The sequence below is a fragment of the Eleutherodactylus coqui genome, chromosome 7 (assembly GCF_035609145.1).
Source record: "Eleutherodactylus coqui strain aEleCoq1 chromosome 7, aEleCoq1.hap1, whole genome shotgun sequence".
In the NCBI taxonomy this organism is placed as follows: domain Eukaryota; kingdom Metazoa; phylum Chordata; class Amphibia; order Anura; family Eleutherodactylidae; genus Eleutherodactylus; species Eleutherodactylus coqui.
Genome location: NC_089843.1, coordinates 219,876,584 through 219,901,470, shown reverse-complemented (window position 1 = coordinate 219,901,470; position 24,887 = coordinate 219,876,584). Strand labels below are relative to the sequence as shown.

At 45.7% G+C, this 24,887-nt stretch overlaps 2 protein-coding genes across 3 annotated transcripts in view; both read left to right on the top strand.

The window, feature by feature from the left end:
* Positions 1 to 35: 35 nt before the first annotated feature.
* LOC136573600 (complexin-4-like) lies at positions 36 to 21,217 on the top strand. The gene is made up of 3 exons (XM_066574871.1): positions 36 to 211; positions 833 to 920; positions 20,698 to 21,217. Exons 1-3 carry the CDS (start codon positions 36 to 38, stop codon positions 20,914 to 20,916), a joined length of 483 nt encoding a protein of 160 aa, XP_066430968.1. The 3' UTR covers positions 20,917 to 21,217.
* A 1,302-nt stretch (positions 21,218 to 22,519) lies between these two features.
* The window catches only part of RAX2 (retina and anterior neural fold homeobox 2), a 53,761-nt gene continuing 51,393 nt past the window's right edge, over positions 22,520 to 24,887 (top strand). Inside the window, exon 1 of one of the 2 annotated variants that reach the window (XM_066574938.1) lies at positions 22,520 to 22,649. In XM_066574938.1, coding sequence (XP_066431035.1) covers positions 22,562 to 22,649 — 88 coding nt within the window. In that variant the 5' untranslated portion in view covers positions 22,520 to 22,561. The remainder of the gene's footprint in view (positions 22,650 to 24,887) is intronic. The other variant, XM_066574939.1, reaches the window with a different exon arrangement.

The following is a 24,887-nucleotide window of genomic DNA, read 5'->3' as shown; positions in this document are numbered from 1 at the left end:
TTCTGCGAGTCTACGGTAGTTGATAATACGCTAATATGGCGGCTTTCATGTTCAAAACCATGATGGGGAATTCCATGAAAAATCTGGGGAACAATCTTGGAGGGGGAGAAAAAGAATCAACGGAAACTGCAGATGGGAAAGAAACGGCCGAGTCGAAGGGAATGACGCGAGAAGAGTTCGAGGAATATCAGAGACAGCTGGTGGAAGAGAAGTAAGTGACATATAGAGAGTACTAGTAATACTAATCTATATTTATATAGCGCCAGCCAGGAGCGTAACTAAAGGCTCAGGGGCCCTGGTGCAAAAGGTGAGCTGGGGCCCCCCCTCTATCTGTACCCGTACCCATACCTAAACCATGCTGCACAGAGACATAACTTGAAGCTTCGGAGCCTCGATGCAAAACCTGTAACGGGGGCCCCCGACTATAATGCTTTAGTCATAGTACTGGGCTCCCTATATGGAGAAGAGAGGCCTTATGGGTCCCCTAAGGCTCCTGGGCCCGGGTGCAACCGCATCCCCTGCATCCCCTATAGTTACACCCCTGGCGCCAGCATATCCCGCAGCAGGTATTGTCTCAGCATATATGTGAGTGCTAGAACAATACACCAGTAAACCAATAATCTGTTCCTCACAAGCTTGTCCCCCCCACCCCCTCATCCCCTCACCCCTTCACCCCCTCACCCCCTCCTTCCTTCTCCCCCGGCTTCTCTCACGCTGTTCTGTTACTTTATTACTGCTTTTAAAGTATCGAGATTGTCAGCTTATTGTTACTGATTATTAGATATAATGTATCCAGTGTTTGCACTCTGACAGTAACGTTCTCTGTGTGCAGGATAGAACGCGATCACGCTTTTGCACATAAGAAGGCCGAGAGGGCAACAGTCAGAATGCATATGAGAGACAAGTATAGGCTCCCACAGGTAAGAGGGCTTCTGGTTATACCTGTTACAATCCAGGAAGAGAAACTTTCATTCCTTTGTCATATAAGTTGTTGTTATGAAACAGACGTTTTCCCATTTCCAGGGCTGCAGACACAACTCCATCTTCAGGGCGCCTTCACACGGGCGTATTGTTCATCAGTAGTTTGTGAGCCAAAGCCAAGAGTCGGTCCAAAATACAGAAGAAATGCCGATCTTCCCATTTTACTTTCTCTCTGTACGTTCTGCTCCTGGTTTTGGCTCACAAAATACTGATGAAGAATACGCCCGTGTGATAGAGCCCGTTGGCTGCGCAATATGGAGTTATGACTCCGCCTGACCGCAGACCCCGTGACCCGAACTCCGAGTATCCCAGTCTCAGATCAGGAGACTAGTGGGCAGCCCGGACACACATGCAGCCAAAATACTGTGGGGTGTCACCAGTCTCAGGCCGGCGTCACGCGGGTATTTGTACGTGACTGCGTTTTTTTGTGCGTGCTGTACTTTTTCCCCGCAAGGCATGTTCATTTCACAAAGACGCACCAATTGAAATGACTTATTGGTTCCAGATGTGTTCTTTTTCCAGTGTTTCATGCATCTCCTTGTGTATTGGGTGCGCATTTTACGCGTCCTCATTGACTTCTATGGGGACCTTTGGTGCGCAAATACACTGAAAAATAGAGCATTTTCTATTTTTTTGTGTGACCGAAATACACAAATGGAGCTAATTAGATCTATGGGTTCTATTCTCTGCATATTATGCATGCCAATATGCCCGTGTGAATGCGGCCTCAGGCTGGAGCTGCATGGAGGCTTTTAGTAACATACCTTTCCAATTTCACTTATCATCCTACAGCTGTAGCCTATGGGAATACTGCAAGTTACCTGCAACTTAGAGCACTACCGCAGCGGTCACACTAGAGTAAGGCCAGGCTCACAGGGGCGGACCAGATTCCACATTCGGGAGGTCCGCAGCGGATTCTCGCTGTGAACCCGGCTGGCGACTCAATGTACTTGAACTTCCTGTAACCCCGGTGGCGCGCTGTCGGTCATGTGCAGAACAGGTTTTTATCTTTTTCGATATTTGTATTTCCCGTGTTGTCGCTTAGCAATGATGCGGGTACCCACAGCCCATACTCAACGTTGATTGCCTATGGCCTGTGGGTCGGACGGCCTCCATTGACTTCATTGGTGGCCGTCTGCTCAGAGTCCGTGTCAAAATAGAGCATGCTGTGATTTTTCCTCCGCTCGCAGAAAATGCAATTTGTATCTGCGATTGTGAGCGAAAAATCGAAAGCTCATGCTTTTCAATACCCGTGTTTTACAGTGAATCCTCCATGCAGATGCTGATTGCAGATTCTGCAATTGGAATCCGCCTGTGTGAGCCCGGCCTAAGTCGCCATGTAGTCCGGCCTAAGTCGCCATGTAGCCCGGCCTAAGTCGCCATGTAGCCCGGCCCAAGTCGCCATGTAGCCCGGCCCAAGTCGCCATGTAGCCCGGCCTAAGTCGCCATGTAGCCCGGCCTAAGTCGCCATGTAGGCCGGCCCTGGGCATGTTCACTTGCCTTTGTTTCAGTTTAAATCTGCACCGTGCCATCTTATGCTTTAGATTCTCAGTGTGGAGTTACCCTTCCAAGTGAAATATGTAGTGAATCCGCACCATTTGTAGACGAATCGGCCTCAGTGGATCGTCTGCAGATTTTATCCGACACCTGAACTGACCCTCAGGGTGGTTTCAGACACAGCCACTTTTTTAAAACTGCTGTGTTTGTATACAAAAATAATCCCTGCCAGCAGCCATACTTACGATACACTGATACGGAACACAAGGGCAGGTATAGAACCCCATCCCTTAGGCCTCATGTCCACGTGTTTATAATCCGCAGCGTTTTTCCCGCACACGTGATCCGCGCCCCATAGGGATGCATTGGACACTCGCAGGTAGTTAAATACCTGCGGATGTCATTTTTCCCGTCAGGTGAGGATCCCCTTGCGGGAAAAAAATGGACATGCTCCATTTTGGTGTGGGTCTCCCGCGGGGACGGCTCCCGCAGGCTTCTATTGAAGCCTATGGAAGCTGTCCGGATCCGCGGGAGACCCGTACCAGAATTAAACTCACCTCTCCGGACGATGCGGTTCTTTCCTTCTTTGCGGCCGGATCTTTTTTCTTCAGCCCGGCAGATGTGCCAGGCGCATGCGTGCCAAGCACATCCGCCACGCTGCAGAAAGAAGATCCGGCCGCGAAGAAGGAAAGAACCGCATCGTCCGGAGAGGTGAGTTTATTCTGATTTTCAGCCCTCATGTCCGCGGGGCAGGAGGGACCCGCTGCGGATTCTACATGAAGAATCCGCGGCGGGCCTGATTTTCCCCGTGGACATGAGGCCTTAGGGCTCAGTCAGATGAGTGGAGATCCGTGCGTTTTTCCACACGGAAAAAAAACGCAATGCGGGTGGGAAAAAATCTGCATGACCACGTCGATTGCCACCCATGTGTTCTATCTTTTGTAGATGCAGTTTTTTTTCTGCACACGCATTGCGTTTTTTTTCCCGTGGAAAAATGCGCAGATCTCCACTCGCCTGACTGGGCCTAAGGCCTCATGTCCACTCGAAAAATACAATCCGCGCAGAATCTGCCGCGGATTTGCTTTAAATGGTATTTTTTTGCCTGCAGATATCCACACACTGCTATCAATGTGATAGCAATGTTGCCGATCCGCGGCAGAATGGAGCATGCCGCGTTTTTTCTCCCGCGTGTGAAAAACGCAATTCTTTTAAAATGCCATCCGCGGGTGCAAAAATCTATTTAATGGACCGCGGATGGTCAATGATTCCCTATGGGCAAAATCCGCTGCGGATTCCGCAAATCCATTTAGCTAGTGGACATGAGGCCTTAGGCATGCAGGCGGGCATGTATAGTGCTAGGCAGCCTCCCCAACATGTGCCAGGTATGTGAGTGCGTGCTCATCAGTATTAGCACCTGTACAATGCTCCTCCATATAGCAATCTGCCCATCTGGTTCTAGAACTGTCCTTGCACTTCGGATCCGTATACCAGTGAGTACGGCCGCCTTCTGGGATTTTTTTGAATTGATACATCCCTTTTCTGTGTTAGTTTTACTATTCAAAATCAGAAGTGCATTAACCCCTTAAGGACGCGGCCCTTTTTTTCTTTTTCATTTTTACCTCCCTACTTTCCAAAAAATCATGACTCTTATTTATTTACCACCGTCGCTGTTTTTTGAGGGACGAGTTGTATTTTTTTTGTTACTATGTTACATTATACTTGGGGGCGGGGCGGGGGGGGGGGCTTGTTACAAAATTTATAAATATACAGATTTTTTTTTGCTGTACTGCATTTACAAAATTTTACCTCTTTGGAAAGAAATAAACTAATTTTCTGCCGCCGTCTTCAGGCAGGCTTGTTTTTTGTGGGACGTCCTGTAGTTTCTATTGATACCATTTTGGAGTACAGATGACTTTTTCTTTGAATAAACGGGTGTTAAAGAGAATATACACTTAAAATAATTGCATGATTGGGCAAAAAGATAACGAGGAAAGATTAAAAATAAGAACAAGTAATAATAATAATCTTTATTTGTATAGCAACAACTTATACCGCAGCGGTTTCAGGCATGGATAAATGCAAAACAATACAACAATTACAATATGAGGTACATTGGGTTAGACACAAATGGGTGGGGGAGGTACAGGAGGTGCAAAGAGTGGGGAGGAGGAGCAAGGCATGGGGAACACAGGCAATAGGGGATTTCATGTGCAGATTAATTATTAGAAGGCAAACAGGGTGGGGCACCATAGGGAGGGGCGAGGGACTAGGTCAGGAGATTTGGTATGCTTCCCTGAAGAGGTGCGTTTTTAAGGCACGTCTGAAATTTCGTGCATCGGGAATTGTCCGGATGCCTTGGGGTAGAGCATTCCAGAGGATGGGTGCTGCTCTGGTGAAGTCCTGTAGGTGAGCATGTGAGGAGAAGTAAAGTGTCAATCATCAAGAAACAGAAAGAAGCAGGAGTGGAAGAGATCAAAACAATAGACCATATTAAATATTGTCTATTGTCTCCCACGGCATACAGGCCCGGCACATGGAGCGCAACTCTGAAAACTGAACAATGTAGGTCATGTGTACACTATGGGGGAGTTCAGCCAAACATTCCGCCCAAGGGGCCCAGGAAGAGAATAAGGAAGTTTTGGTAACTATAGGAATATAATCCCTCCAAACGATACAGAAGATTATTGGAATTAATAACTTTGCTCAAGGAAATGCATCTGAAGATTTACAGTTTTTGGATCTTGCCGGCGAGATGCAAGAAAGATAAGGGAGATCATAACGGAATAAAAAGATGGGAGTTCATCTGTAGACAAAAAGCAAAGCGCTGGTGCCGGCTCCGATGTCACAAAATGATGTGATACAGTCAGGGGCGTAACTAAAGGCTCAGGGGCCCTGATGCAAAACATGAGCTGGGCCCTCCCCTCTATCTGTACCCGTACCCATACCTAAACCATGCTGCACAGAGGCATAACTTGAAGCTCCTGGGCCCCAATGTGAAATCTGTAACAGGGCCCCCAACTATAATGCTTTATTCATAGTACTGGGCTCCCTATATGGAGAAGAGAGGCACTATGGTCCCCCTAAGGCTCCTGGGCCCGGGTGCAACCGTATCCCCTGCACCCTCTATAGTTACGCCCCTGGATACAGTATAAACAACATCAAGATTCATATTCCAAAAAGGATGAATGACAGGGCAGGAGCGCCGCACATGGATGCAGGAACCCTTGAAGATACATCCTTTCCAGCATGTTTCAATAGCATTGTTCATTTTGGTGAGTCTCGCAGGAGTTGGATAACGCATGAATATTTTTTGCAAGGAGTCCCAATGTCTGATTCCATGTGAAACCTTTATAGAGCAAGACAGAGCCGTCCTCCATTCCTCCAGATGGAATTCACGTCTTGTTCCATAGTTGCATATGAAGAGATCTGCTTTGAAAAAGTAGGGGAAAAAATCGTCATAAAAGATGGAAATGACCTTGGATGCCCGAGTAGGCAAAGAAAAACAAAAGAGGAATTGGGGAAAGTAGGCTTATGAGCATCTAGAGATCGAGGAACGTGTTGCAGTCTTTGATAGGAAGATCTAATATAGAAGTGTTTCCATATAAATCACCAAGTGTCCTTCTGTCCAGAGATTCCCAAACTTCAAATTCAAAGTCTGTGAGGACAAAGAATAAAAAACATAAGCCAAGGACTGGATCAGAACCAGAGATACTGATGTGGAAACCTAATGCAGCCGGACATGGGCCGAGATTAGTGAGCTCAGTAGGGAGAGGGGGGGGGGGGGGTGAGGGAGGGGGGGGGGGGGTTTAAGAAAGAAAGAAAAATCAGAGGGGCTCCTAAGACGGTCCAAAATCACTGCATGAAAATAACGTTTAATGTCCGGGGCTTTCATACCACTGATTTCATAGGGATTGGCTAAAGGGCAAAATGTAATTGTAGCATGAATGTCACCCTAGATAAAATAGTTAGGAACAGACTGTAGTTTAGTAACGAAGGAGTTTGGGATAGAAATCACTACAGTTCTAAAAATGTAGAGAATGCACGGCAAAAGCATCATTTAAACCGATGCCATCCCCCCCACCCAGGAAATAAAGGGTTCACGGAAGTTCTTTAAGAGTTGTGGAATGTGGTTAAGCATGGGCAAATATTTTTTGGTGAATGTATAGGACCTAGGGCTTGTAAATGCATACCTATATAAGGGCTGGAATGGTCATTCCACACATATGGGAAGGAATTAATTATATGTTGCCTAGTTTTATTGTCAATCCCAACACCCAGCAACTGAAATGTTGTATTGTTTCCAAGATCAGAAATTCCAGTTTGGGCCTGTTTTAAAGGGGAGGTGGGGTCTGTTAAAGCTAAGATGACGTCATCTGCATATAGTCCTGTTTTGTGTCTGATGTCCTAATTTAATTTCTTTGATGTTTTATTTGTTCTAATCTGTTCATCTAGAAGTTCCATAAGAAGAGCAAAAATATGGGGTGCGGGAGGTAAGCCCTGCCAGTAACGTTAGAAATTGTGAATGAAGGGGAAAAGCACCCAGATGAAAAAACCTGTGCAGATGGTGCCGAATATAATGACAAGATTACAAATTTAACGGGACCAGAGAAACAAAATGTCCCTAAAGTAGCCTGTAAATAACCCGAGATGACATGACAGAAGTGTCTCCTCTGGCCAGCGATCACACATTAAACTCGCGAGCGCACTAACAAATGTGCGATTAGTTAAGTGTTCTCTCCTCCCCACTGCCGCCCATACGTACCGCTGATTGGTAGTGAGTGCCGGCGGGAACTGCTGCTGCTCCCCGCCTCCACCAAACAGCTTCTTCCCTCCACCGAGCGGGTGATGTGACACGGAGCTCCAGTTTTTCAGACTCTGCTGCTTCTTCTGCTCCGTCGTCCGGCACTAACCCTGCGCTGTCCCTGGGGGAGTTCAAAATATTTTTTCCCTATTTTCCAGTTCTTAAACAGGGGAGGGGGGGGGGCGTCTTATAGAACGAAAAATACGGTAATACTCCTTTTTTTGGGGCTTTGAAGCCAGAAAAAGTTGCGTGAATTTAGGATGAGAGCATTTAGGGTGTTCATCTTTTATAAAACGCGTTTGTTGAGCGAAGAATACATCAGTGTGTAGCTCGAGGGCCTCAGGCCACGGCTAACTGCGTTTAGGGGACGGTTCAATCCCTTTACATTTAGGGAAGACATAGTAATAGGAATGATGTGTAAATAATCAAAAAGCTGCGCTGATTTCATGGCAGACAGAGGGGTGGACACACAGCATAAAGAAAGACCTCTCATTAATAGAACAGAAACAACAGTAACAGAAGAAGAAATGAAAGTATTGAAAACCAATATAACAGTAATAATCGTAATAATAATAATGATCATTACTTATATAGCGCCTACATATAATGCAGCACTTACAAGAGAGGGGAAGCAGAAAAAAAAACATGTAGTAATAAATTGATGGAGACAGTAGGGGTGCGGGGCTCCAACGAGCTTACATACTACAAGTAATGGGGGGATACAGAAGGTAGAGGGGCTGGAGATGTGCACGGTATGGTGGGCTGCAGATGGGCACGGTATGGTGGGGTGGAGAGTGAGGGATGCTATATACAGACAATGGTCAGACCTAAGCCGTGTGGTGACTGAATCTGTGTGACTGCAGGGGGCATTTGATGGTGGCTAGCAGGGATTGCAGTCAGTAGGTCAGGGATCATGTTATCAGGGGGGTACAAAGGAGTTTGGTTTAGGGTATGTGGTATGGCTCCCTGAAGAGGTGCATTTTTAGAGCACGCCTGAAGTTTTGTGTGTCAGGGATTGCCCAGATAGTTTTGGGTAGCACGTTCTAGAGGACCGGAGCTGCTCTGGAGAAGTCTTGGAGGCGGGAATGAGAGGTTCGAATTAAAGGGGCACTTAAAGGGGTTGTCCCGCGGCAGCAAGTGGGTCTATACACTTCTGTATGGCCATATTAATGCACTTTGTAATGTACATTGTGCATTAATTATGAGCCATACAGAAGTTATCAAAAGTTTTATACTTACCTGCTCCGTTGCTGGCGTCCTCGTCTCCATGGTGCCGACTAATTTTCGCCCTCCGATGGCCAAATTAGCCGCGCTTGCGCAGTCCGGGTCTTCTGCTCTCTTCAATGGAGCCGCTCGTGCAGAATGCCGACTCCGTGTAGCTCCGCCCCGTCACGTGCCGATTCCAGCCAATCAGGAGGCTGGAATCGGCAATGGACCGCACAGAAGAGCTGCGGTCCACGGAGGGAGCAGACCCCGGCGGCCATCTTCAGCAGGTAAGTATGAAGATGCCGGACCGCCGGGATTCAGGTAAGCATTGAGCGGTTTGTTTTTTTAACCCCTGCATTGGGGTTGTCTCGCGCCGAACGGGGGGGGGGGGGGTTAAAAAAAAAAAAAACCCGTTTCGGCGCGGGACAACCCCTTTAATCTGATTTTGTTAGTAGAGTGGAGGGCCCAGGCTGGGGGCTGGATTTTGGTCAGGGAGGCAATGTAGGGCGGTGCGGTGCAGTGGATGGCTCTATGGATGAAGATGGTGGGTTTGAATTGAATTCTGTATGTAACGGGCAGCCAGTGCAGTGACCGGCACAGGGCAGAGGCGTCCGAGTAGCGGCTGGACAGGAAGATGAGCCTGGCTGCCGCATTCAGGATGGATTGGAGAGGGTAGAGTCTGGTGCAGGGGAGGCCGATCAGCAACAAATTGCAATAATCGAGCCGGGAGTGGATGAGGGCAACAGTAAGCGTTTTTAGCGCGTCCACAGTGAGAAAAGAGCGGATTCTTGCGATGTTCTTGAGGTGCAGCTGACATGTTCGGGCCAGAGATTGGATGTAGGGGGTAAAAGAGAGATCAGAATCGAATATGACCCCAAGGCAGCGGGCGTGCTGGAAGTTAAGGTGGCGCCACACACTGAGATGGAGATGTCAGGATGAGGTCGGTTAGGGGAGGGCGGAGGCAGCAGTAGATCAGTTTTTGAGAGGTTTAGTTTTAGGAAGAGAGAGAACATAGTGTGAGGGACAGCAGACAGTCGTGGTGTTCTGAAGGAACGGTGCTGTGATGTGACGAGAAGAGGTGTATAGCTGGGTGTCATCAGCATAGAGATGTACTGAAAGCCAAATCTCCTGATGGTTTGTCCAATAGGGGCTGTGTAGATGAAGAAGAGGAGGGGGCCGAGGACCGAGCCCTGGGGGACCCCAACAGCAAGCGGAAGAGGGTGGGAGGTAGAGCCAGCAAAGGAGACACTCAAGGAGCGGTCAGATAGGTAGGAGGAGAACCAGGAGAGAGCAGTGTCCTTTAATAGTATTCACCTAGTGCCCATTGCACTAAGGCTACATGCACATGGGTGAGAATCTTGTGCGAGACGCACAAAACTCACAGATATAAACTCCATTCTTTTGAATGGAGTTAAGAACATGAGCGATTTTTTTTTTTTTTTTTTTTTTTTTTTTTCCCCCTAAGGGTGCCTACCCACTACCGGTTTTTATTTTCGCTGCAAAATCGCTGCGTTTTTTTTCCAAATGTCAATGGGACTTTCCAATGTTAAATTCGCAACCCACAAAAATCGCAATTTTTGTGCAATGCAGTTTTAACATTAGAAAGTCCCATTGACACTTGGAAAAAAAAAACAGCGATTTCACAGCGAAAAAAACCGCTAGTGTGTAAAAGCCCTTACGGTGATGCTGCGAGGTTAAAAATTGCTGCATGTGCTATCTGCTGGTTTTCCCTTGGAACGCCTCGCCCATTGTATTCAATGGAACCTTTAAAGACATCACATGGCACTCGCATTCTGTGAGACGTGAGTGCGATGTTTTGTTTCCCATTGAAATCAATAGGAAACACGTGTGATTTTCTAGTGAGTGAAACTAGAGATGGAAACCTTAGTAGGGAAGCCACATTTATATTTAAAATTGGCACCAGGAAGAGCAGAGATAACTGATGATAAATGACTAAGGGCTCACACCCAAAAAAACGCTGCAATATCGCCAGTGTTTTCAATGGGGCCAGCAGCAGCGCTAGCCCCATTGAAAACATGGAGTATATCACGGACTTCTGCCATAGCTGTGACAGCTGTGGCAGAAGTCCAGGATGCTATCCCATTGCTTTCAATGGGGTCGGCGCTGCTGCCGTCTCCACTGAAAGCAGTGGTTTTGTGGCAACCCCCGCAGCATGATTTTCGGGGAAGGGCTTGAAATATAAGCCCTTCCCTAAAAATCATCCCTAGCTGGTTAAAAAAACAAAAAAAAATCTTTACTCACCTCTCCGCCGCTCTGGCTGGTTCCCCTGAACTGCTGTCCAGCACTTTCAGCAGGCGGGGATTTGAAAATCCCTGCCTCCTGAAAGGACTGTGCTGATTGGCTGAGCGCTCAGCCAATTACAGGCTATTCATAGCTAAGCGCTGCCTGTAATTGGCTGAGCGCTCAGCCAATCAGCACAGCCCTTTAAGGAGGCAGGGATTTTTAAATCCCCACCTGCTGAAAGTTCTGGACAGCAGTGCAGGGGAACCAGCGGGAGGGCGCGGCGGAGAGGTGAGTATGGATTTTTTCTTGTTTTTTTTAACCAGCTAGGGAGGATTTTCAGGGAAGGGCTTATTTTTTAAGCCATTCCCCGAAAATCATGCTGCGGGGGTTGCCACAAAACCACTGCTTTCAATAGGGCCGGCAGCAGTGCCAACCCCATTGAAAGCAATGGGATAGCATCCTGGACTTCTGCCACAGCTGTGGCAAAAGTCTGCGATATACTCCATGCTTTCAATAGGGCTAGCGCTGCTGCCACTGGCCTCATTGGAAACACTGAGCGGTATCGCAGATTTCTACTCTGCGATGCAAAGCTCTGCTGAAACATCGCAAATGAGTATAAAACCATTGAAAATCATTGGTTTCATAATCATCGCTGTCGCATCGCAGGGGAAAAAAAATCGCAAGTGGGTGTCCACCCTCAAGAGTTGCAAAGTTGCTGGAGATCAGAGAACATCAGTATGGCATTGCATGGGTCTGGTAAAGATCCTCTTCGCCTTACTTAGTTTAGAAGTTTCTCCTTGCTCTGATAAACATGGATTTGGGCGAAGACGTTCCATGGAGCAACCTGTAGGCCAGAGCGAGCTTTAGGAATGATGTGCGGTCTATCAACGGTATATTCCAGGGAAGATGGGATGGAAGTAAAGTTTGAAAAAGCTGGATGAAGGTATTGATGAAGGTCATGCAGGTTCCGGAATCCTACAGACTTTTTGTGTTGTTTCTTCGTGGCCTATCTTCAAAGTCTATACCTTTTTGGCAGAGACAAGAGATCTCTTCTTTCAAGACATTGCGAACATCCACCAACTTATTGTAGGTGGTGGAGGATTCACTCATTTGTTGCTCAACGTGGGCTGTACGTGTGGCAAGGTGACAAGGTGGTCAATACTGGATTAAAGTTGATTACAATTCTTTGCATATCTTGGGAAATGTCCTTTTGAAGAGACAAAAGCAGCTCATTCAATGTATTAAGACCCTTTTACACGCAACGATTCATTTAAACGGCCAAAAAGGAGTGATAATTGTTAGACGTATACGTGGGCATCGTGTAATTTTCGTCTGAACAATGATTTTAAGGTTAACTTAAAATCCATTGTTCAGCCACTGAGAGATAACGCAAACACATTTATCTCTTAATAGACTGTAGGCTGCTTACCCCACGGCATGTTTACACTAGCCGGAAGAGAACAATGCAATCTGTTCTCAGGAGAGCAATGCAGTTGTGTGTAGAGCTGGGCATGGGTTTAAAGACAGGCTGGGCTCTGCAAACAGCTCCTGGAGGCCCTTTTACATGCAAATGAAGATGATAAAGTGTTAATGGCCAATAACACTTTATGTAAATAGATCGCTAAATCTTTCGGTCGTTTAGCAGATTACGCTGTAGTCTAATGCCCTTATTACTCTGGACGATTTTCAGCACTGCTAGTTGTTCATGTTCGTCCAGAATGTTCTGACAGGTGGATCATCGCTAAAAATTGTAGACTTCTTGTTTACTTCTTGCTCTGTACTTCAGATTTCTATGTGAAACACTGAGCTGAGAGTGTTAGACGGAACGAGAAGTGAGCGGCCAGAGATTATCTGTATGCGGGCTGAAACTGAGCAGCGAATGAGAGGCAAACAAAAAGTGCGCAATGGCTTCGGGTTTAAACGTAACGTTTATCGCGCACTTTAGGTCTTTTGTATGAATTTTGTGTATAGGCCTTAATACACAGTGGACTAGCAAGGGAAATAATTCCTGTTTTTTGTAGGTGCAGGTCTCTCGGTGTGGGCTGAAAACAGTAACAGATAAGGATATGTGTGGCCAATCAGCCGAGGGTTGGGCTGTCAAGCTGCGCCACCGGACAGCGCCAGTTCAGTGTCCATCATGTTACACACAATCAGGCGGTGCTCTCCTGTTATCAGAGTCAGGTTTTCATAAATTGTTTTCTACGAGATGGTGCAACCAAAAAAGTGCAATTCTGGTGTTGTGTTTTTTCCTGATGTTCACTATGCAGGATAAATAATGTGCTGCTTTTATAGTTTGGACCTTTATGGACTCAGTGATACCAAATATGTTCTCGTTTCATTTGGATTTTTTTTTTTATTACAAATATGGGGAAAGGGTTTTTTAAAACTGACATGGCAACCAAATCTCTCCTCGCAGTCTCATCATAGGGAAAGGGGCATTCGGGACCTGTGAACTCCGATCATTGCATTTAAATGCTGCTGTCAGAATTGATAGCGGCATTTAGAGGGTTAACAGCGAGAGTGCCGACCGTGGCTGTCAGCTGTCAAAGATAGCCGGCATCTGTATTGTATGGAGCGCGATCGGCTCCTGATCCCGCTTCATATAAACCCCAGTCCTCTATGACATAGTTGTACGTCATGGAGTGTTAAGGGGTTAAAGATGTGTGCAAGAAAAAGAAACAGCAACACAATCTATAAGAAATGCAGCTCAAAATAAGAAAACAATTGTATACTTTATTGACACTATGAAGCAGACATTAACAACAAGAAACCAAAACTGTCGGCTCAATATGGGGCAGATATACCAATGCAAGCAGAAATAACATAAAAACTAACCCTCCAAAAACAGACATATACAAAGCGGCAGGTGCCCGTAAATAAATACATCAGTATCTACAAAATAAATACAAAAAGTAAAGACAACACTCCCCCAATAATAAATAATTATCCAAAGGAAAAAGTACAAATACCAACAAAATGTGAGAATCACAACAATGAATGTATCAAAAAGTAATATAATAACCCTTAACCAAACCCCATGATAAGGGCCGGGGACGCTGCCAGGGAGGGAAAAAAGAAGGAAAAGTTCCCCACATGTATCGCTATACTCAGCTTCCTCAGGGGTGGGGCTTCTTCCCACGAGTGTATATAGTCCGGCGTTTTCACGGCCAGCTGATAGGCTTCCATCTGAGTAGTCCCCCCTTCCCTCCCCCTCACCGGCTCTCTGCTTCTCTCCTCCACTCCTGTGTTTGCAACGGGAGGGGGGTTGGGGGCGGAGCTAAGCTCTGCTCTGTTCTGCCCACTCCCATTGCTGGCTATGGACAAGGGGTGGGAGCTTAGCTCCACCCCATCCCGCCCACTCCCATTGCAAATCGCTTGGAGGGGAGAAGAGAAGCAGAGATCCGGTGAGTGGGAGGGACAGCGTATATCGGCCGGGCGTGAAAACCCAGCCGATATACGCACATCTGATTAAGCCCGTAACCATCATATACATACACTGCCATATATAGTTTGTTTTATGAGGTTCACCACCATCACTGGTGTCCTGGCGGGTTTGAAATGACATGTAAAGCCGAGGAGAGGCTTGGAAAGTTCACATCATGGAAGGTATCCGGTCAGAAGTTGAATAACATAAACACCTGCAAAAGCAATCAAAAGTGCAAATAAGCCTGTGCAAGATTGATCAAAAGCACAAATAAATGTGTGTAGATGTGAGTATAATATAACCGACCTCGGGCTCATTGTGTCAAAAGACAAATCTAATCTAATATGTAATGGCGTAAACAAAGAAAGTGTCTCATGTAGATGGGTTGGGGTAATGCCCATTCTGTTGTGTTTGTTAAGGGGTTAAAGACATGGGAAGTACAAAGGAAGACGTTTCTTTTCTTCTACACTTCTCCCATAACACACTGCCACAAGAACTGCTTAAGTACAAGCAACTAGATGAGATTCCAAGAAGTCTCATTCACATTCTGAAAAGACAAAGCTCATTCACATAATTTCCTGATGTTCGCTGTTTGTTGAGGCGCTGCTGAACACGTCGGCGCTTTACAAATAGAGATGATTAGTTTTTATTATTATTCTAAATTGACCTGAGAATTAAAAACATTTATTAAGCCTGTTTTTAGGTCCTTTTTAGCCCCAGTCCCATCGTTGGATCATTTCTACAATATACCACAGTACAGGTTGGAGTTCTCACCAGTCCTGGTCACTGCGGCCGGGGGTCACCGGCTGAGTATGGAATAGGATTGGCTCCAGAACCCGCTCTAGACTAGCCCCACATAAACCAATGTCTGACTGCGCTAAAGGATTACTATTGGAGATTCTCCTGTGAATAACGAATATTTGCATGTTTATAATGTATAGCAGGGGTCTCCAACCACCGGGCCATGGACCGGGGCCGGGCCGTTGGATGTTTAGTGCCGGTCCGCAGCACCGCCAGGAACTTTTGCTCTAAACACAAGGCCCGCGGGCCGAATCCGGCCTGCTGCCTTGTGTTATGTGGCCTGCGGCGTGCCGACGCCGCTCACTACTGAAGCGATTACCAGCGGGGGCGCCGCAGCTCCCCGCTGGTAATCGCGCTGATCCCGGCACACACTGACGTCAGTGTGCAGCCAGGATTCTCCTCCCCGAGTCCCCTGCTCATTAGTTCCGCAGGAGAGGACTCGGGGAGGAAGTGTTTCGGGCTGCACACTGACGTCAGGGCAAGCAGACAGAGAGCGACAGCAGGGAGGAGGTAAGTATATGGGTTGGGGGGCTACTTACTACTGGGGGGGCTGCCTATTACGGGGGGGCGGGGTGCTGCATATTATGGGGGGCTGCCTATTACTTGGGGGGGCTACTTATTACAGGGGAAGGTGCTACCTATTACTGGGGGGGCTGCCTATTACTGGGGGTGGGGCGCTGCCTATTACTGGGGGGGCTGCCTATTACCAGGGGGGGACCTGCTTATTATGGGGGGGGGCTGCTTATTACTGGGGGGATCTGCTTATTACTGGGGGTGGGGCGCTGCCTATTACTGGGGGGGCTGCCTATTACCAGGGGGGGACCTGCTTATTACGGGGGGGGGGACCTGCTTATTACTGGGGGGACCTGCTTATTACTGGGGGGGGCTGCTTATTACTGGTGGAGGGGGCTACTTATTACAGGGGGAGGGGCTGCTAATTACTGAGAGATGGGGGCTGTCTATTACTGAGGGGTGGGGGCTGTCTATTACTGGGGGGGGGAGATAAATTATATGCTGCCCTATGTGTGTGCTGGGGGGGGGGGAATAGATTATATACTGCCCTATGTGTGTACTGCCAGGACATTCTAAATGTCATAATTAAATAAGAATGCACTAAACTCCAACCCCCTTCATAACCCCGCCTCATATAACCAAAGCCCCGCCCATGTCCTGCCCAACCCTGCCGGGCCTTGTAAAAATGGTCTTGCTTGAAGCCGGTCCCTGGTGCCAAAAAGTTTGGGGACCACTGATGTATAGCATCACTACAGCACTAAGGGCGATCAATCAGAGCAGAACCCCTCTATTGGACCTACAGTAAATAATGAAGATGTATATATTATAACAGGGAATGAAAAAAGATTAATCCAAATGTATGCAAAGAGATGGAACACATGGAGGAAAGATACAAAGTTACAGTTACATAAATGATGCAAATGCCAAATGATCGGTAAATCCCCTCTCACTCTCATTGCAATCTGTGGAAGTCATTCAATATGATGAGGAGAGAGGTGATTGGGACGATGTATCCAACAGTAGGAAACTCAATGGAGATACAAATTGGGGACAACTTACCTGGATGGCCTTAACAAGTCTTTGTCATTTGCATCATTTTTGTAACTTTGTATCTTTCCTCTTTGACTACTACTTTTTCATTCCCCTTTATAATAGATACATCTCCATCATTTACTCTTGGTCAGATAAAGGGGTTTTGGTCTAATTGATTGCATATCAATTTTGGATGATAATTGAGAATTCCTGGATGGGGATTTTTAATTTAGAGTTTATAGAAGGAAATTGATCATTGTCATTGATAACATTATTCTTTATATCATGGCATCTCTGGGATCAAATATGCACTATAGGCCTCAGTAATCTGGAGATTAGGCCCATAACTTGCACTATTGGTCATGCAAAGTTTTCTGTTTGGAGGCTTATTCTGTACTTTGTATGTAACCTTCACTTACAGAACTGTTCCTCAACATTGTAACTATGTACACTTTGTCCATTATGGACTTTAATCAACTGGAGACTAAGCCCGAGATTCACACCATTGGGCGTGTGTTACTTTTTTCTGAAGCCCATGCGTCTTACATCAGGAATCGGACATACATTCAAACAACTCTTCTTTCACCGTTGCGTCTGCGTGAACCCTGCTTTTATCTGGTGCTTTTGCACTCAGTTATCAGATTTCCGGCTGACACTGACTTGGGATTGTTGCGCCAACGCTTGCCCCGGGTATCTTGTGCGCATGCCCTGCTCATTGATTGACAGCCAATGGTGCGAATCAACACTTGATTTGACTCTAATCTCTGCTATTTAGATTAGAGCTATAAGGTCTGATGTCAGTCCTCTCCTGACCGCGATCCCTACTACACCAACATATGGAGCCGATTGTGGCATATGTGTTGGATTCACTATCGCCCAGGAGTTGTGAGTGTATCTCGCCCTAATACATGGCTCTCATCACTCCCGAGGAGGGTTGAAGTAAACCCTATCTCTTGTCTATGGCTATTCATGTAGTGTTATTAATTTATTCATTGATCCATTATTTTTGAGCAGTGGAAACAGTTGCTTTTCTTTATCATATTGATTCGAGGCGGCATTTTAGTTTTAACATGAGTCGTATGTTTCAGGAGTGACATCCATCGTTATGTCCCCGATGAGCCAAAATAAACCTTTGGTGAAATGCGTAGATTTTCTATAATTGGATTTTATATGAGAGTCATGGAGTATCAGATTGAACTTTATCTATATATATGAAGACGAAAGCCCTCACTGACTGACTGACTCGCCACTAATTCTCCAACTTCCTGATCTCGTAGAAACATGAAATTTGGCACAAGCATAGATTATGTCATAAATAGGAGAAGTAAATTGGTCCCAACTCAATTATTCAATGCTAGCGCAAAAGAACTAGCATCCAAATTTTACGTACAGAATCTAATTCTCTCACTTCCCGATGTCGCAGAAACATGAAATTTGGCACAATCATAGATTATGCCATAAATAGGAAAAGCTAATGGGTCCCAACTCGATTATTCAATTCTATGCGCAAAAGAATTAGCGTCCAAATTTTACGTACAAAGTCTAATTCTCTCATTTCCCAATGTCATAGAAACTTGAAATTTGGCACGGGCATTGATTATGTTATAAATAGGAAAAGCTAATGGGTCCCAACTCGATTATTCAGTTCTAAGTGCAAAAGAATTAGCGTCCACATTTTACGTACGGAATCTAATTCTCTCACTTCCCGATGTCATAGAAACTTGAAATTTGACACGGGCATTCATTATGTCATAAATTTGAAAAGCTAATGGGTCCCAACTCGATTATTCAAATCTAAGTGCAAAAGAATTAGCATCCAAATTTTATGTATGGAATGTAATTCTCTCACTTCCCGATGTCATAGAAACTTGAAATTTGGCACAGGCATTCATTATGTCATAAATTTGAAAAGTTAATGGGTCCCAACTCGATTATTCAAATCTAAGTGCAAAAGAATTAGCATCCAAATTTTACGTACGGAATCTAATTCTCTCACTTCCCGATGTCATAGAAACTTGAAATTTGGCACAGGCATTCATTATGTCATAAATTTGAAAAGTTAATGGGTCCCAACTCGATTATTCAAATCTAAGTGCAAAAGAATTAGCGTCCAAATTTTACGTACGTAATCTAATTCTCTCACTTCCTGATGTCATTTTATATAAAGGAAACGTCGCATGGTTACCTCCACATGGTGTTTCCTGGGTAACGCAAAGAGTGCGGAAATCCCTCGGGCGGCAGAAATCCTCGCAATGACTGCTAGTGGTTAAATAGAGGCAGCTGTCTGCTCTTCCCAGCATTGGACGCAGCTGAACTCCCTCCCCCTCCCTTTTTTTCAGCTCCTATAGGAGGCTCCAGCGTATCTCGGCAAAAGATAGGGCAAAAACTTTCTTTTGATGCTGTGTATGAAATCGGTCGCCGATGCGCTATTTTTCCCGACGCAATTTTTTTACGTGGCTAAAAATCGTTCATCTGCATGAATACATTGGAGTCCGGCGCTTCAGATGGGCGCACATTGTTTTTTTCTTGGGTAAATTAGCCGTCTATATACAGTCGTGTGAATGAGGCACCATCAGAGTGCTCATTGTGCGGGATAAATAACATGTTCTAATGGCTCAGACCTTTACGAATATGGCAATGCCAATTTTTTTTTTTACTTTTATTACTTGGGTTTTTAATATTTTTATTAAACTTTTTTTATGTCCCACTAGTGAAAATGGGAGATGGTACAATTCCCCCCATTGAATAGCAGCTTTGCTATAAGACCCCTTTCACATTTGCGCCGGCATTTATGTTGTTTGGTTACATTTTGGTGCGGAACAGTGAAAATACTGGAATCTCTGGAACCGCCACATGCCAGACCCAAGAGGTGCCAGTCAGAAGCCATGGACTACAGTTTGGTCCATCCAGCTTTCAACATGCCCACCTAATTCTTTTCTGGATGAGATGGTGCAGCATGCTGCGCTATTTTATCCGAAAGTTTTGTGCCATATGAGGGCAACATACTAACAGGCAAATATAGATCAGGAGCCCCATGGGGACGGGCCTCAGTGTGAGCGCAGCGCTGCAGAATATGGAGTTACTATATAAATGGGTTAAGTCATGTGACAGCCTCCAGACCTGCGTATGTGATACATGAGGGCAGGCAATGCTCTACATGATATATACACCTAATACATAGAATGTATGTTTTAGAACTAGCACTTTTTTTCTTCTTTTCTTCAGTCCATCAGTTTGCTTCTCTCTCAGAGGGCTGGCAGGAGACTGAAGGAGGCTGAGGGGAGCTTCACACGGGCGATCGCCATACCGCTGCGAGAAAATCACATCAGAAATCACAATTTTGTTCGCGCTATTTTTGAGCGTCAGTGATGCTTTTTATCGCAGAACCATCGCTGCCGCTTGTGACAACAGGACTCTCTAATGTTAAAAACGCATCGCACGAAAATCACAAGTTGGTGCTTTGCAGTGGAGGAAGCTCCATAGGTAAACATGGGAGATAACAAACGCCGTACGCAGAAAGGAAGGACATGTCGCAATTTGTTTTTCATGGAACATCGCAGGAGTAAAAACATTGTGAAACCACTGAAAAGCACGAGTTTCATAATTCTGCATTTTCACTCACTCACGCATTGCGTGATTTTATCGCCCGTGTGAAATGGCCTGAGAGACACAAGGGAGCAACAGACGTTTGTTCTGAAAAACGTTTCCAGTTCTCACCGTACTAGATCTGTCACACGGGCGTATTCTACCGCATTTCATGCCCAGCTTTTGCCCACGTGGTATGCGGTACTAATCTGTACATTACTTCCGATTGTACCTCTCACACACAGCGCGCGAATCAATACAGCATGCACTATCTTGGCGCGTATTACATGCCAAGATATTGTATGGGGATGGTCAGCCCTCAGCAAGCACACCATGCATCAGATATGTAGGACATATGTGAGAGGCCTAACTGGCTATCAAGGGGTTCAAGTGCCCCAAACCAAACATTTCTGTACCATTCATCACCGGGGAAGACAATGGCCTCCATGTAAATCTAATGGTTAATCAGTGGGGGTCCCGGAGGTGGGAGCTCTACCAATAACACATTGACTGTACGTCTTTCTAATATCCCACCAGTATTGATGATCAGGTTGTCACATTAACTCCAAGAGGGCGATAAATAACTAAAACTTGTTGTGCCTTGTGTCTGCAGAATGAAAAGGATGATGCGCAGCTACAGATGGTGGGAGGAGATGTGGACCTTCCTGAAGATCTAGCTAAGATGGTACAGGAAGACGAAGAGGAAGAAGAAGAACAGGGTTTTCTAATGTCCATGCTCCCAGACTTTGATATTAATGCAGTGAAGACTCGGGCCCAAGGAACATTTACTGAGGCCAAGAGAGTGGCTGAAGAAAAGTGCAGCGTTATGTGATGCCATCATATAGTGGGAACACTCCTCAAGATGTTACTGATCTTACCATACTTACAGGAATGATGCTTCTAACATTTGTTTCTAGCCTTTCGAGGGAACCTACCACCAGTGGGGTGAAGCCCTTGCAGCCACATGACAACTCTCTCCATCAGTGATGAGGATGATAACATCTCTTACATCATCCATGGGATAATCCAAATCTCCCGCATGCATGCAACCCCTGACGGGCGCAGAAGGGCCACTCCAGTCTGCCAGCAATAGAGATAAAGGATGGGTGCATGCGTTGGTCTGTGGTCACAGTACATGCATAGGATTGGGACAATCCCGTGGATGATGTAGGGGTCATCATCCACATCATTGATCAATAGAAGGGCTGGGATATGCAGTGAGGGCAGCAGAAATGGTCCTGGCCCATCCAGCATAGAGTGCAGGAGACTTTAACAATCTACTATATAATGACTGCAGGTTTTGTACCTTCCTCTGACTGATGACAGGTTCCCTTTAAAGACCGGTTAATGTTAATCCTATAAATGTAAGTTTCCTACCATTCTGGCAGCCTTTATTACTTCAGTAGCGGCGCGGTTTGCTGATGAGATCTGTAATATACTATTACATAAGGTGCAGTTTTACCGAGCCGCCACATGAGGGCTCAGCTGGTCTTTGCTATACAGAAGCGTAGAATATGCCTTTCCCTTATTACACCCAGTGTTATCAGGTACATAACTCCTCCTTTTCCCACACGGCCGCGGCTACTAGTCGCGCTCCTGGAACTTTTGAATCATTATTTATTTGTTACATATAACTAGAATTACGGCATCTGCATTGCTGCTCGTTGGTGTCTTGCTAGACTCAACACTAAGGAGGCAAGACGGATGGATCCATGCAGCGTTTACCACTTATACAAACGGGAAGGTGGGTGGTACAATGATCTCCGGAGCGGCTCACCAGTATTGATGAGTGATCAGTGGAGTAATCGGTTTGTGTCGGTTTTGAACCAATTTCATGAAAATCATCATGGATCAAGCCAGTCGATGCCAACTCCTACTAAAGTCAAAGGCGATAAAAATCAGGTTCACTAATTTGACCTCCAAAAGGTAGCCAATGCAGCAAAAAAAGCATACTGCAGGGAAATACAGCCACACATCTCAGGAACACTGTGCTCCTCCCCAAAATTGGGCAAAATAGTGTAGAGAGGTGTAGAGGTCAATCGTAGCACAGGGGTGTGCCTGAAAACAAAAGAAGACTCCCATAGGGTCTCAAAGATCAAAAGTTGTGCAAAAGAAGACTGCAGTTGTGGTTCTTGTTTTAAAAGCAATGTCATACATTTACAAGGACAGATTCCCCGAGGTGAACACAACACTCAAGCACGGACCTTCTCCAAGGAGCAGCTGGACAGCTACCAAACATTTTGCAACACAAGACAGCAGGTGGGCTGCTTGGTTTAAAAGCAATGTCATAAATTGTGCAAGGAGAAATTCTGCCAGGTGAACACAACGCTCAAGAGCATTCATTCTGCAAGGAACAGCTGTTTCTTGACCTTTAGAAAAATTTTGTTTGGAGAGAAGGAGGAGGAAATAGAAGTAGAGCAGCAACACCACCAGCAGCAGCAGCAGCAGAGGTACCCTGAGGGCAGAACAAGCTCCTCATGAGAGCTGTATCTCCGTATTTCCTTATTAATATATTTTTCATTTGGTGGGAAGTGAGAAGAAGAAACAAAGTAGAAGCAGGAAAAAGTAAGTAGCACCAGCAGCAGCAGCACCTTGAGGGCACAGTGTGGTCCTTCATATACACCTATGCTCAATAATATGTAAGTAAAAATTGCCAGCGTGCTAACTAGTCAGACCTCATCTGGAATACTGTGTCCAGTTCTGGGCACCCCACGTTAAAAAAGACCTAGACAAACTGGAGCAAGTTCAGAGAAGAGTTACCAAGATGGTGAGCGGTCTGCAAATCATGTCCTATGAGGAACGGTTAAAGGATCTGGGAATGCTTAGCAGAAGAGAAGGCTGAGAGGAGACTTAATAGCGGTCTACAAATATCTGAAGGGCTGTCACAGTGCAGAGGGATCAGCCCTATTCTCATCTGCACAAGGAAAGACTAGAAGCAATGGGATGAAACTGAAAGGGAGGAGACACGGATTAGATATTAGACAGTGAGGGGATCAATGAGTGGAACAGGTTGGCATGGGAGGTGGTGAGTTCTCCTTCAATGGAAGTGTTTAAGTAAAGGCTGTACAGACATCTGTCTGGGATGATTTAGTGAATCCTGCATTGAGCAGGGGGTTGGACCCGATGACCCTGGAGGTCCCTTCCAACTCTACCATTCTATGATTCTAACTAATCAGTGGCTTCTGCCATGGGGATTGCAGTAGTCAGGTGAAATCTACGCCTGGTTCATTTTTATAAATCACAGGCGATCCACATTGTATGTGGATGCATTTATTAGTTATCACACCCCCAGCACTGCTGAACACCCTTTCTGACAGCACACTGGCAGCGAGGCAGGCAAGCACCTCTACAGCATGTTCTACAAGCTCTGGCCACTTGTCCAGCTTAGACACCCAGAAGTCAAAGGGGCCAACGCCATGTCTGAGTACATCCATGCAAGAGCTGACATGCTTTTCGATTATCATGGATAAGTGCTGCCTGTGACTGTTAGTCCTAGCTTGTGCTTTTGCTACAAACTGTGACAGGCTAAAAAAAACTATGCCCCACCTCTGTTAGACTTCCCCTGCTGTTGATGGTGGTACTGCTGTGGTGGCTTCCTGCTCATCTACCATGAATCACAGAACTGCGATCCATTTTGGATGTACCCCCACAGCCAAGGGGAAATGTTCTGTTCAAGCTGCTATCCTGATACTGCCAGAATGAGATTTGTAGCGGGGATCAAGTGTGACCACTGTTGTTTTAATGAGGGCTATGCGACGGTCCTTCTGCAAGCACTGCAGCATAACAGCATTCCTAAGCCTAAAAGTGCTTAATTCCGTGGTGCAAGACCTAAGGGTGTCCTCTGGGAGGTCTTGCCATCCACATAAAATAGCTGGGCTTAGTGATGGATGGAAGGAACATTGCATATCGCCTTCTCCTGCCTCTGGACCTATATGATCCCACTCCTCCATGGGTGTAGAAACATGTTGGACAACATGTCCCCTTTTCTTGTCCAAAGCCACACTCCTTGCAGTGTTAAATAATAGTGAACTAGACAGACGATTGGAGAATTTGTATCTCTTCCTCCCCTTCCTGTGATGTCATTGTGCTATTGTGTCTTTTCCAGCAGGCAGATAACAGGCATGGTCATACTGATTAATGCATCATCACGACTGACTATTTTGGTTACTTTATCAAATCAGGTTTAAACAGCACACATGTTTTTGATCTGCAGCCACTTCACAGGCGTCAAGTGACCGACCTTCATACAACCTCTGCTAATGGCACACACTATCTGGTACTCCATAATCATTTTCTGCTGCTAGCTTAGCCTCTGCAACATAGGCAACATGAAATTCCACCGTGTAAGCACATCATAGATGAGTAATATTGCCCTGTGGTTTACCATTTAGTGTGTAGGGATCAGTTATTCCAAATTGATTTTAATGTTTGTTTTTTTTTAAATGGAACAGCCTGTAGCGTTATTTGCTCCATTTAAAAAATGGAAGCCTAAGAGAATGGAAGCCTTCCATTTTTTTAAAACCCCATTAAAATCAATGGGGGAAAAAATAAATCCCTTTTTTGCGGTTTTAATAGTTTTTCTGTTCTGAAATCGAAGAGAAATAGAATTATGACTGAAGCCCTATCGCAGATGTCAACTGAGCCTCATCCACATCCATTTGCAACCACATTCTGTCCTCTTGTGTTAATTACTTTACATAGTTTCGTATCATCTGCAAATATTGCTATTTTACTGCACAATCCTTCTACAAGATCATTAATAATGTATTAAAAAATAGGGCCCAATACTGCCCCCTGTGGTAA